At 39.2% G+C, this 13,781-nt stretch overlaps 1 protein-coding gene across 9 annotated transcripts in view; it reads left to right on the forward strand.

The window, feature by feature from the left end:
* Positions 1-13,781, forward strand: part of ZFYVE28 (zinc finger FYVE-type containing 28) — a 284,921-nt gene that overhangs the window by 191,603 nt on the left and 79,537 nt on the right. For all 9 annotated transcript variants that reach the window (XR_010601593.1, XR_010601596.1, XR_010601591.1 and 6 more), the window contains exons 3-6: positions 5,219-5,356; positions 8,666-8,868; positions 10,166-10,255; positions 11,745-11,834. Coding sequence is in view for 3 of the 9 variants with exons in the window: in XM_065597116.1 (XP_065453188.1) it covers positions 5,219-5,356; positions 8,666-8,868; positions 10,166-10,255; positions 11,745-11,834 (521 nt within the window). In the remaining 6 variants the exon portion in view is untranslated. The remainder of the gene's footprint in view (positions 1-5,218; positions 5,357-8,665; positions 8,869-10,165; positions 10,256-11,744; positions 11,835-13,781) is intronic.

A 13,781-nucleotide genomic window follows, 5' to 3' on the forward strand; every position in this document is an offset into this window, starting at 1 on the left:
AGTGCCCATCTTTAAAAAAGGGAAGGAGGAGGATCCAGGGAACTACAGGCCAATCAGCCTCACCTCAGTCCCTGGAAAAATCATGAAGCAGGTCCTCAAGGAATCAATTCTGAAGCACTTGGAGAGGAAAGTGATCAGGAACAGTCAAATGGATTCACCAAGGGCAAGTCATGCTTGACTAACCTAATTGCCTTCTATGATGGGATAACTGGCTCTGTGGATGAGGGGAAAGCAGTGGATTTGTTATTCTTTGACTTTAGCAAAGCTTTTGATATGGTCTCCCACAGTATTCTTGCCAGCAAGTTAAAGAAGTATGGGTTGGATGAATGGACTGAAAGGTGGATAGAAAGCTGGCTAGATCATCAGGCTCAATGGGTAGTGATCAATGGCTCCATGTCTAGTTGGCAGCCGGTATCAAGCGGAGTGCCCCAAGGGTCGGTCCTGGGGCCAGTTTTGTTTAATATCTTCATTAATGATCTGGAGGATGGCGTGGACTGCACCCTCAGCAAGTTTGCAGATGACACTAAACTGGGAGGAGTGGTAGATACGCTGGAGGGTAGGGATAGCATACAAAGGGACCTAGACAAATTAGAGGATTGGGCCAAAAGAAATCTGATGAGGTTCAACCAGGACAAGTGCAGAGTCCTGCACTTAGGACAGAAGAATCCTATGCACTGCTACAGACTAGGGTCCAAGTGGCTAGGCAGCAGTTCTGCAGAAAAGGACCTAGGGGTTACAGTGGACAAGAAGCTGGATATGAGTCGACAGTGTGCCCTTGTTGCCATTAAGGCTAATGGCATTTGGGGCTGTATAAGTAGGGGCTTTGCCAGCAGATCGAGGGACGTGATCATTCCCCTCGATTCGACATTGGTGAAGCCTCATCTGGAGTACTGTGTCCCGTTTTGGGGCCCACACTACAAGAGGGATGTGGGAAAAATTGGAAAGAGTCCAGTGGAGGGCAACAAAAATGATTAGGTGGCTGGAGCACATGACTTATGAGGAGAGGCTGAGGGAACTTGGATTGTTTAGTCTGCAGAAGAGAAGAATGAGGGGGGATTTGATGGCTGCTTTCAACTACCTGAAAGGGGGTTCCAAAGAGGATGGATCTAGACTGTTCTCAGTGGTAGCAGATGATAGAACAAGGAATAATGGTCTCAAGTTGCAGTGGGGGAGGTTTAGTTTGGATATTAGGAAAAACTTTTTCACTGGGAGGGTGGTGAAGCACTGGAATGGGTTACCTAGGGAGGTGGTGGAATCTCCTTCCTTAGAGGTTTTTAAGGTCAGGCTTGACAAAGCCCTGGCTGGGATGATTTAGTGGGGGATTGGCCCTGCTTTGAGCAGGGGGTTGGACTAGATGACCTCCTGAGGTCCCTTCCAACCCTGAAATTCTATGATTCTATAATTCATATATTTCATGTTATAGTAGTCTCTGATGATGACTCAGCACATGTTCATTTTAAGAACACTTTCGCTGCAGATTTGACAAAATGCACAGAATGTACCAATGTAACATTTCTAAAGATAGCTACAGCACTCAACCCAAGGTTTAAGTGACTTCCAAACTCTGAGAGGGATGAGGTGTGGAGCATGCTTTCAGAAGTGTTAAAAGACCAACACTCAGATGTGGAAACCACAGAAGCCAAACCACCAAAAAAGAAAATCAACCTTCTGCTGGTGGCATCTGACTCAGATGATGAAAATGAACATTATCAGTCCGTTCTGCTTTGGATCGTTATCAAGCAAAACCCGTCATTAGCATGGACGCATGTCCTCTGGAATAGTGGTTGAAGCTTGAAGGAACATATGAATCTTTAGCGCATCTGGCATGTAAATATCTTGCTATGCCAGCTACAATAGTGCCATGAGAACACCTGTTCTCACTTTCAGATGACATTGTGAACAAGAAACAGGCAGCATTATCTTCTGCAAAAGTAAACAAACTTGTTTGTCTGAGCGATTGGCTGAACAAGAAATAGGACTGAGTGGACTCTAAAGTTTTACATTGTTTTATTTTTGAATGCAGGTTTTTTTGTACATAATTCTACATTTGTAAGTTCAACTTTCATAATAAAGAGATTGTATTACACCAGTGATTCTTAACCTTTACTGCAGCCTGCAGCCCTTTAATTCTCAAAATATGTTCTCGCACCCCTTATCAAAAATCAAAATATGTTCTCGCACCCCTTAAACCTAAAAAATATGTTCTCGCACCTCTTAAACCTAGACATGTTTTTGTATATTACAGTAATAGTTAAAAATATATACTGTTAATAAATACATAGGTTTGATGAAACAAAGTAATTGTACTTATGTGCCTGTGTTTAAGTTGTGTTTTTGATGATTTACCTTCTACAAAAATCTGGCATGTCTCGCACCCCCAGAAAGGGAATCTCGCACCCCCAGGGGGTGTGTGCACCCCAGGTTTAGAACTATTGTATTAGACAATAGAAAAATGCAATTTCTTCTGTTTTTTTACAGTGGAAATATTTGTAATAAAATAAATATAAAGTGAGCACTGTACACTTTGTATTCTGTGTTATAATTGAAATCAATATATTTGAAAATGTAGAAAACATCTAAAAAAATTTAAATAAATGGTATTCTATTATTAACAGTGTGATTAATTGCAATTAATTAATTGCTTGATAGCCCTAAAGAGAACCTTTCTTTAACTTGCTGTAAAATAGAAATAAAATTCTATTGGAAAACTTGGACATGCTTTAAAGCACAGTATATACTATCATTGTATAGTGAAAGCGAATGGAAAATTATGACGTTAGTACACATTCAAGTTAGTGAGGAAATAAATTTAAAGTAGAATATCATTGCCTGTCCTAAATTAGCATAGTATTATACAAACTTTTATGTTACCAAATTTGAAATTTTGTAATTCATTTCTATCTGAGCCCCCTGCTATAATAATTCTCTGTATTGCCTGCAGCTTTTACAGAATTCAGTTATTAAGATTACATTTTCCCACCCTCTCTCTCCAGTGTTAAAAGATCTTCAGAGGCTTATATTAATTCTTTGATACCAGAAGTCAGGAGTTTTTAACCTGATGTGCTAACTCAAATTGCACCGGTGATAATACGGGAGCTTCAGGCAATTCACCTGATCCCAAAGTACAATAGTGCATTGATTTTAAGTCTCTAGTTTGCTTCATGACTTTGTACCTTTTAATATTCCTGGGTATGTAATGTGCTCAGACATTCTGCTCTCTGTAATTTTGGGTGAGGACAACGTTCAGGAGTTTCTCTTCTTATTATGGCTACTTGCAAAATATTTTGCTGCACTAATTAGATCCCCTGAGTCAATAGTGGTTTATGAATCATAGTTCAAAAGCAAGTTTTTTGAGTTAGTTTTTGATTATTCGGAGTATTTGATTTACTGCCCCACTCTTCTAGAACATACAACTGAATATTACTCTATCACATATGTGTTTCAAATGTAGTGATGTACATCTTTGTTAGTATGCAGCAAGACATCTTTGCTTCATTTACAATGGCCTCATATGATTTTAATCATTGCGGGGTATTTGAAATTAAAAATATCTGCAGTGTCTCAGATACCAGTGCGTAGTAAGTGTTGGTAAATGTTGACTTTTTAAATGGAGACTGCTGTATCTATTGGTTATGTGCTGAGGTGACAATGCTCCATGCAGTGCCGGCTCTAGGCACCAGCAAACCAAGCACGTGCTTGGGGTGGCACAATTGCAGGGACGGCATTCCGGGGGCAGCAGTTGTGCTCTCGGAGAGGGGGGGGGGTTGTTTTGTTTTTTGTTTTGTTTTTGCTTGGGGCGGCAAAAAAACTAGAGTCGGCCCTGGCTCCATGGTAACAACAATTATAGCAGCCTGCATTAGAATTGTAGGAAATGTGAATCTGCGTTTGAATCAGAGAGATGTTCATCCCCAAGGGAGGGTACAGAGGAGAGTTTTCTTTAAACATCTTGTTTGCTTTTTCTTTTGTAAAAAAAAAAACATAAAGAAAAGCAAAAGAGAAACAAATTGTAGACTTAAAAGCATTCTGCCTTCTAAACATATTTCTCTAAGTGACAGATTCTATTTATTTGTTTGAAAAACATTTTAGGTATGAAGAAAAGGACTACATTAACTAGAGAAGATACGAGACACAAACAAAACATCTTTAATAAGGGCACTCTTGTCCTTTTTCATTCCAAATCTACCTTTTTTACATTGAAACAGTTCCATACAACACTCCCGAAGGCTTTGTAAACTATTTTCAGATAAATGAATACAGAATATGGGCCAGATTATTTACTGCATATCAGGGAGCTGGTTATGGCTCCCCGATTCTCTTGCCTCAGCCCACGTTAGAGCAGCCTCTAGCCTTCTCTAACATGCACTGGCTGCCTACGGTCCTCAAGGGGACTGCAAGGGAGGGAGGAATAGCAGCCAGGTACTCCAGCTCTGTGCCTTCTGGACACTTGGGAGTGCAAACCACCTGCTTTAGACTGCCAGAGCAATCCCCTCTCATTCCCTTTCAAGAAAGCCCAGCTCTTATATTCTGATTACCTTTACAGTACTCTGAGAGGCATATTTTAGGAGAATTGAATCATATATTGTTAGGGGTGATAGTCAAAGTTAAAAGTGGGGAATCTGATTTATTTGTGCTTCCTGGTTATTTAGTGGAATTCTATATAATGGGGTTGCTGTTTCTTTTTTGATTTAGAAATACAATAAGAATTTGTCAGAGGTGCCTAGAGCATTTATTTAGGGGTGTCTTGTGGTTTTATAAATCTAAAGTGTAAATAAATGAATACATCTAGGATCTAGTGAATTTTTTTTTAAGAACGATACGTTTCCTGTAGTCCCCCTGCCAATTTTCGTGGCTTTACAATCAGATTTTTCTTTTAATTTGTTCTCTCTTTTTTTAATTTGTAAAAGACCCCACATAAACAAAAGGAAGCTCACTTTACAAACTGACTTGTTACATGGGGACGCAGTGCAACTGACTATATACAAAGTGCTGCTAAATGCCTGCAGTAAGCAACCTGAAAAAATAGTGGATGTGTTCTCTCTCCCCCTCCAATCCATTTTATTCATGATAACATGTAAAATGTCAAATGTTATTTTTAGGTGATGTCCTCTTAGTTCTATAAATGTTGGAGAAAATATCATGGGACTTCTTTGGTTTCAGTTACTTTCTTAAAAATATATCTTATGACTGCATGCATCCTATCCATCCGTTTTCATTCCAGGATAATGTTTTAAACATCGTAAATCAAATCATGGATGAATGCATTCCACATGAACGGGCCAACCGGGACTTCTGTGTTAAATTTCCAGAAGAAATACGCCATGACAACCTTGCAGGGCAGCTTTGGTTTGGCGCAGAGGTAGGTCACTGTTGTTTCTGTTACTTTGTTTTAAAGGAAGATTGGCTTATTGCATGCTGCTTGTAAAGTATATTTGAGGACTTGTATTTGAAATGTGTGGGCATAATTTCTCACAAAAAAGCATATAAACTTGTAGATCAGTATTCAAACATTTACTTTGAAAATTAGTCTAATCAGTTGTTAATGTATAGTCTAAAAGTATTGTTTTGTTGTGGGTTTGATATCTGTTGTGCTTGTGAAATATTTATTTTAATAACTGTTAATATCAATTTGTCTTAATTTAAATAATGCATAGATACCCTTAATGTATTAGCATTTGATACATATTTCCTGTATATTGGGTCAATTTATATTGGGAGCTGTATTTGCCATGAAGGACTATCCCATGTAGGGTGTGGAAATTCTATAGATATCCACAGGTTTTCATGTCAGCGTAGTATCCTTTATCATGAGCCAAATTTATCTCATTCCTGGAACTAAAAGTATTCTTTTAGGGCTTTCTATTCTATATCCTTCATTTGCATTGTATTAACAGCACTAATGACTGAATTATTAGAGATGCATACAAAATAAAAGAGCACCTATCCAAGATTCTAAACGCCCTTGCCATGAATTTTGAACAAAAATTAGATTGCCTGCAGAACAATAAACTCCCTTCTCTGACTCATCTGCTTTCCCCACCTCTACAGAAGCCTGCGTACATAGGTGTCTTGCAGTATGCTCTGACATTTAATAGGCTTGGGCTATTCTGGACTGTAGGAAAGTCTCAGGGTCCAGTGCTCAGAGTCAATAGATATATATCAATGTACATGTCCCTTACTGATGTCGGGGGATGTGGAGCATGTGTAGACAAACTAACCACCCCTGAAGGCTCCCTCATGGCAATACCCAGCATTGCAACACTTCTGCCTCCTCTCTGGGCCTTTTGCAAAACCAACTACAGTTTCTTGACATTATCCTAATGAATCCCACAATCCCACTGTAAATTACCACTATAATTACAGCCAGAAACGATTGCTGGGTTTTTTGCATCTGGGGTAGAAAATGCTTGAGAAAGCATTGAAATAGACAATACATTGGGAGAGAAAAGGAGTTGAACCACATTCTAAATGTTTTTCTTTGCACGTGTTACATAACTGATTGGTATTTTTGGCCCTTCTGAATCAGGCTTTCACTGGCTCTGTGCTGAACGGAGTTGCTGGTTTCAGAAAGTGTTCTATACCATGATAAGGTTCTGATGACTCATTTAATTGTAAACAGAACTAGGATCCATGATCTTCCGTAAATGTACATAGTACAGGAGACTGAATGTATTTGTATAAACCACAGTGAGATTAGCATGTACATTGTATTCTTGTCAGCATCCTCATTTTGAATCTTATTCAAACTGAGAATTGTAGCCATCAACATCTCAGACTTGACTTGTCTCTGCTTTACTGTAATTATTGCTTTGGACTACCTAGAGAACAAGAACAAGAGATCTTGGGAGTGCCCTTGTATCACAAATCAGTACATCAAACTGCTGAGCAAGGTCTAGGATTACAGGTCCTCCTACAGAGCTGGAAAAATGCCTTCCATCTGCTGCTATTTGGCAGTCAAGAAAGAGACCCAAGAACAGGGATTGAAAAAAAGAAAAATAAAAGCCTCAAGAATAAAATACCCTTTGTTTTTTTAATTTTCAAAATATATTTCTATTAAATGCAGCAAGTATGATTTACTTCAACCAGGACCGGCTCCAGGGTTTTTGCTGCCCCAAGCGGCGGGGGGAAAAAAAAAGCCACGATCGCACTTGCGATTGGCGGCACTCCAGTGGCAGCTCCATCGTGCCACTTTCTTCTTCGGCGTGAATTTGGCGGCAGGTGCTTCCCTCTGAGAGTGACCCGCCTCCGAATTGCCGCCGAACAGCCCGACGTGCCGTCCCTTCCCCTTGGCCACCCCAAGCACCTGCTTGCTGGGCTGGTGCCTGGAGCCAGCCCGGACTTCAACATACATAGTTTTCCAAATCAAGGGACCTGTCCAGCCATGGAAAATATTCTATATCTTCTGTTATATTATATAGTAAGGCTTTTGCAATCAAAAAAACGAACAGAATGTTGGGAATCATTAAGAAAGAGAGAGATAATAAGACAGAAAATGTCATATTGCCTCTATATAAATCCTTGGGTACGCCCACATCTTGAATACTGTGTGCAGATGTGGTTGCCCCATGTCAAAAAAGATATATTGGAATTGGAAAAGATTCAGAAAAGGGCAACAAAAATAACTAGGGGGATGGAATGGCTGCCTTATGAGGAGAGATTAATAAGACTTGGACTTTTCAGCTTGTAAAAGAGAGGACTAAGGGGGGGGATATGATAGAGGTCTATAAAATCATGACTGGTGTGTTGAAAGTAAATAAGGAAGTGTTATTTACTCCTTCTCATAACACAAGAACTAGGGGCCACCAAATGAAATTAATAGGCAGCAGGTTTAAAGCAAACAAAAGGAAATATTTCTTCACCCAATGCACAGTCAATCTGTGGAACTCCTTGCCGGAGGATGTTGTGAAGGCCAAGACTATAACAGGGTTCAAAAAAGAACTAGCTAAGTTCATGGAGGATAGGTCCATCAATGGCTATTAGCTAGGATGGACAGGGATAGTGTCCCTAGTCTCTGTTTGTCAGAAGCTGGGAATGGATGACGGGATGGATCGCTTGATGATTACCTGTTCTGTTCATTCCCTCTGGGGCACCTGGCATTGGCCACTGTCGGTAGACAGGATACTGGGCTAGATGGACCTTAGGTCTGACCCAGTATGGCTGTTCTTATGTTCTTAAGGCTTCTTAAAAGATACAAAGTATGCCTATAAGATCTCTGTGAGCTGGTGAGCATGCACTGGCCAGTGTATGAAATAAAGGTCCCAACAGTAGCAGAAATTCAGTTCCTTACTCCAGGGATGGGCTTATTTTTTAAACCAAACAATCCAACACAAATCAAAACCAGAACATTAGCTCTTGTTGCCTGGCCTCTTCTGAAGCCTTTTCCTCTTAAGGCTTCTGCCCCTGCCCACATGGACAACCCCCCTTGTAGGTCCTTCCCCATGATCCTGGGCCTTTTGCAGGAGCCTTCCAGCTACCTTTAGTTCTCCCAAACTGAGCTGGCCTTTTATCTGAGGACCACAAGACCTGTAGGGACCTGGCCTCAAACCCATCACTTGAGAGTCACAGGTGAGGCTAAGACCACTTCCCTAGTAGGACTATCCTGCGCTATAACATTTTCTTGGATAAAGTACAACTTTTTAATCTATTTTTTAAAATGTTATTTCTACAGTGCTTGGCTGCTGGTTCTATTATTATGAATCGTGAAATTGAGAGCATGGCTATGAGACCATTGGCCAAGGATCTGACCCGCAGCCTGGAGGAAGTTAGGAACATTATTCGCGACCAGGCCTTAAGGGATTTGAATCTTTACACAGAAAAAATGAAAGAGTCGCTTAAACATTTTGATGTCCTTTTTGCTGAATTTGAGTTAAGGTAACAGATTCAAAAATATATGTATCCTGAACAACTACACTTTCTTGCAGAAGAATCCTTCTTTTTCTCCCTTGTCACAGATTTTGAATTTCTTTAGCAGTTTATACCTATTTATAACACTGTCACATCCTTTCCCCTTCTATTCAGATTTAAAAAAATCAATAGCCACTTAGCAATCAGAATTTGCAATCTTCAAGTACAGTGTAATCTCTACATTAGCATACTGGTATGATATTTGGGAGAGATTTTCAAAGGCACAAATGGAAGCTGTAAATCTTCCCTATTAATAATGTTGTCAGGAGAAAGACAAATAAGAGGGCACATGATAAACGTGTATACAATAATGAATAGAGAGAGCAGAGCAGTAGCTTCTTTCTCCCTGTCTCATAACTCAAGAGAAAGGAGATATTTGATTACATTAAAAGGTGGCAAATTCAAGACAGACAAAAGGAAATGCTTTTCACACAAGGCACAACTAAACTCTGGAATCCATTGCCAAAAACAAAGCAAGAATCAAAAAGGGATTGGAGATTTACATCTAAAACAAGAATATCCAGTATAATAGTGAATGCTGACATAAATTTAGGAAGAGATATTAAACCTCAGGTTTCAGAGTTAAAGTCAATCTCTAGGTTTATCAGAGACAGGATACTGGACTAGATGGACCATGAGTCTGTTTCAGTGTGCAGTTCCAGTAAAGGACCAGTGACTTGTGCACAAATATTGCATGCAAGTACTGCTTATCGGCACATAAGCACGTATTTTTCAGTAATTGTACATAATTTCACACATACACTAGACTTTATTATGCCAACGTTAGAGCCCCTTAAATTCCACAGCCTGTTGATCAGCTATGTTTTGTTAATGTAATTTCATTTGGTATAGCATTAGATAAAATTCTTAATTTTATTCAATTACTGTGCTTTCAGAAAATGCAGAGTAAACGATTCTTCAATCTAGAGAAAGCAAAAAAAAAATTGGATGAAGATTTTATTGTTGAATATTTGTAATAGTACTTATGAAATTACTGCAGAAGTCTATGCTTCAGTAATAAATAAAGCAATTGAAATTCTTTTTATTTCCACTAAAATTGTAAAGTTCTCTTAATGAAAATTGTCAAAATTTATTGAAAACCATCAGAGTTCATTATTAAGATAATTTGACCTGCATTTCTTTTCCATTATGTTATATCTGATTGTGAAGGGGTTGAGAAAAGTAATTAAAATATACTCCTTTTAAAAATCTTTGAAGGGATTGAAAAGTAATTAAAATATACCTCTTTTTAAAATCTTTGTAGTTATGTATCAGCCATGGTACCTGTAAAGTCTCCAAAAGAGTATTATGTACAGCAAGAGGTAATCGTGCTTTTTTGTGAAACAGTAGAGAGGTAAGCACTTTTCAGAAATATGAATACACTTTTCTTTGCTGTATTTACTTGTGATCTGGCATATTATGCAAATTTCATACCTGTAATCTTTAGGAAGCAACATTTCATTTTCCTGGTGATTGTTCAAGTAAAAAATCAAAACACATTAGCTATTTGCAGAAATGTTTTGGCCTAACATAAAAAAAATCACTGTATTGTACTTGGAGTGCATGGTTATGATATATACAGTTAAGGCTGACTAAGCATTTCCATTCTAGAGACCATTTTATCGTGTACCTTTTGAGTTGAATTTTCTGAATCAGAGGCATATAGGGTTTTTTTTGTTTGATTCTGGGGTTTGGTGTGATGTGGTAGGGAAAGGAGATTTGCGCAAAAAATGTTTAGGGTATTTTTTTATTTTGTTTTGAGAATGAGGGCACATACTTCTCCCATTATTAGAAAAAAATCTTGTGACTCTTATTTGGACAGCTCTAAAGACTCAGTGGTTTGGAGTACAAAGTTGAAATTTGTCAAAAGATAGTCCTGGGGGAGGAGAGTGTCCATGAAAACTGGTTTTGCTTTTGACTGCATTGGGAAGTCTTAAATTGTACTTTTTTTTTAATGACAATGGATTCAGCCTCCCACTATTCTAAAATCAAGAGGTGTGCTTTGTGCATGTATATACATGGGGTTATGGATTATACCAAAACAATTTTGTGAATCCTGTGTCATTCGATAACAATGATTTTACCTCCCTCAATGTGGTATTTTAATATGCATGCAAACACACTTGCACTTCTGACATTCTTTTGCTGTGTAGTCAAATTGTCTCGGTCAAAGAAAAATGGAGACAATGGCTGCCTGGTGGAAACATGGGCTTAGGAGAAGGAAAGGATGAGAGACATGGGAATTCTGAGCAGGGACTTAGAGGTCTGTTTGAATGTGGCTATGTTTCGTCCCTGGGGTGGTTTTCCACATCTTCTTTCTTTGGTGGTGGTGGGGGCTGGTCACAAGGAACCAGGTGTATCCTGTGTCCCCTAGTCCACAAGGGGACAGCATCTCCTCAGGTATGGCTCATCACCAACAACTCCTCAAGAATGGCTTGTCCATCCTTCTACAGCTGAGGCTCAACAGAGAGACTGAGATGGACTCTCTCCAACACTGCCTTTGACAGTAAATCATGGCACCACATCTGTCACCAGGGGAAGTTCATTAAATATATACAGGGCTTCTTCCTACTCTTTGCAAATTTTTCACCTTGGAGTTGGGAGTGCAGATCACTGAGCCATTTGGTTTCTGTTAGGTGGAGTGGGATTGACAATAGTCAAAAGAGGCAGAGTTAATGTAGAGTGAGCTTTAAATATGAATTTTCTTCCTCAGTTTGCCTGGCTTATATCACAACATTAATTTTTTCATAGTTTTTCCTATTTAATTATTCAAATTTATTTATGAACAGCTAATAAGCTGAGAACATTCTGAAGAATGATTTACAAGTATTTTATTTACCTAGAGCTTTAAAGCTTGGATACCTCACTCAAGATATGATTGATGACTATGAACCAGCATTAATGTTTACCATCCCAAGATTAGCCATCGTGTGGTAAGTATTTATAACTTTTACATCGATTTGATCTAGGAATAATATTTTATTGAAAGTTTTGGTAAAGTCACATAGCAAAGTGTTTATTTGTTCACACCTGCTTGCAGCTGATTTTTATGAGCACATTCTTTCAAAGAAAGAACCAAAAAAGGCAGTAAGATCACAAAGGAATTAACAAGGAGTGGCATTAATAAAGCAACAAGTGCCAAAAGGAGAAAAGTCAGAGCAGCTAATTATGCAGACTAGGAACTGAGAGCAGCTGGTCAGACATCCCCCAGAAGGAAATGCAGAAGTGAAGGGGTTTAGAACATCACATCTTCCAAACCAGACTAGGTACTGTAAACTCATCTTTTATAAATAAATTCTTTAGATGCAAATATTTTACCTCCCTGCATAAGTAACAGCTTTATCATATGGATCCATGAAAAACTGATTTTCAGTAGTAATCATTTAGTTTCCTTAGTGATACATACTAGAACCAACGGGACCTGCCATGGAATCTATTGGCATAGTACAGTGTAACAAAAAGTGAGTGAGGTACACACCTATTTCTAGAATGTGTTTACTGTATGCAACTGGATGGAATCAGAAAAATGGCATGTTACCTCTTGGCCCTTAATTTTTCTGCTCAGACTGCTGGGTGGAGCAAGCTTTTCCACTTAAATCAGTTTACCACAGTAGCACATATGAAATAAACAAGATGAATGCTCCCTAATGGATATTCTTTATTTAATAAGACAGCAATTTCTCTGGAGTAAAGGAAGCAAGGCTACAATTACTGCATTTTAATAAAGGTTATGGTTTTTTAAAGTTTGCATCGGGGTATTACTATAACTAGAATAGTTAGAAAATAAGGAACCTCACACCCTGCATGTGTAAATTTCTCCTCCAGAAATCACTCTGGCTCATTGCTCCTGTTAAGCAGAGTAATGTGCCTATAAATGTCACGACTAACTAACTAACTAAATAAATTAATCTTAGCATCAAAAGTCAGCAAGACTATGAGAAAGTGACTGCTCATCATATTAAACACCATTCAGAGTCTGCAGTAGCAGGAGGAAAACTCATACAAAAAAATAAATCTAGTCTGGCTGGAAAACCAAAGACTCTCTGAGAAATGGCCTTTGCCAATCCCAGATTAAAAATCAGTCTGGCTGCTCCCAGAACAGACAGTGAGATGAAAACAGGCATCACCACCAGTTGATATTCCTGGAAAAATTGTATCAGCCAGATACAAAGTTTCCTTGAATACGGGTAGGCCTAAAGTCTGGACTGTAGAGAGATAAGTCTTAAAATCTAAGGAAGATACATCTACAAGGTGCCATGCTTGTTAGCATACTGTATTTCTTTAGTGAATAAAAATCTTGTTCTTTCTAGCAACTGTTGCTAGTTAGGATGAGATGCAGTTGGGCTTGGTCTACACTACCCCCCCTAATTCGAACTAAGGTACGCAACTTCAGCTACGTGAATAACGTAGCTGAAGTTCGAAGTACCTTAGTTCGAATTAGTTCAAACTTACCTTGGTCCACACTCGGCAGGCAGGCTCCCCCGTCGACTCCGCGGTACTCCTCTCGGCGAGCTGGAGTACCGCAGTCGACGGCGAGCACTTCCGGGTTCAACTTATCGCGTCCAGACTAGACGCGATAAGTCGAACCCAGAAGTTCGATTTCCAGCCGTCGAACTTGCCGGTAAGTGTAGCCTTGGATATCTGGACTGGCAGAGAGATCAAAATCTCTGGGGATCAATTCACCCAGCTATGCAGCATTGTGTAGGGTAGTTGATGTAGCATGAAATGCAGCTACTATACAATAAATTCTTCCGCTGAATGCCTGTAAACTTAGGGCTTGTCTATGCAGCCTGACAAAGGATGCCAGAGAGGTGAGATTTGTAAAGCACACTAATGGGCTGCACTCTAACTGCCCTATGTAGACCCTGATGGTATGCTCT

Source organism: Chrysemys picta, chromosome 5 (assembly GCF_011386835.1).
Source record: "Chrysemys picta bellii isolate R12L10 chromosome 5, ASM1138683v2, whole genome shotgun sequence".
NCBI lineage: Eukaryota > Metazoa > Chordata > Testudines > Emydidae > Chrysemys > Chrysemys picta.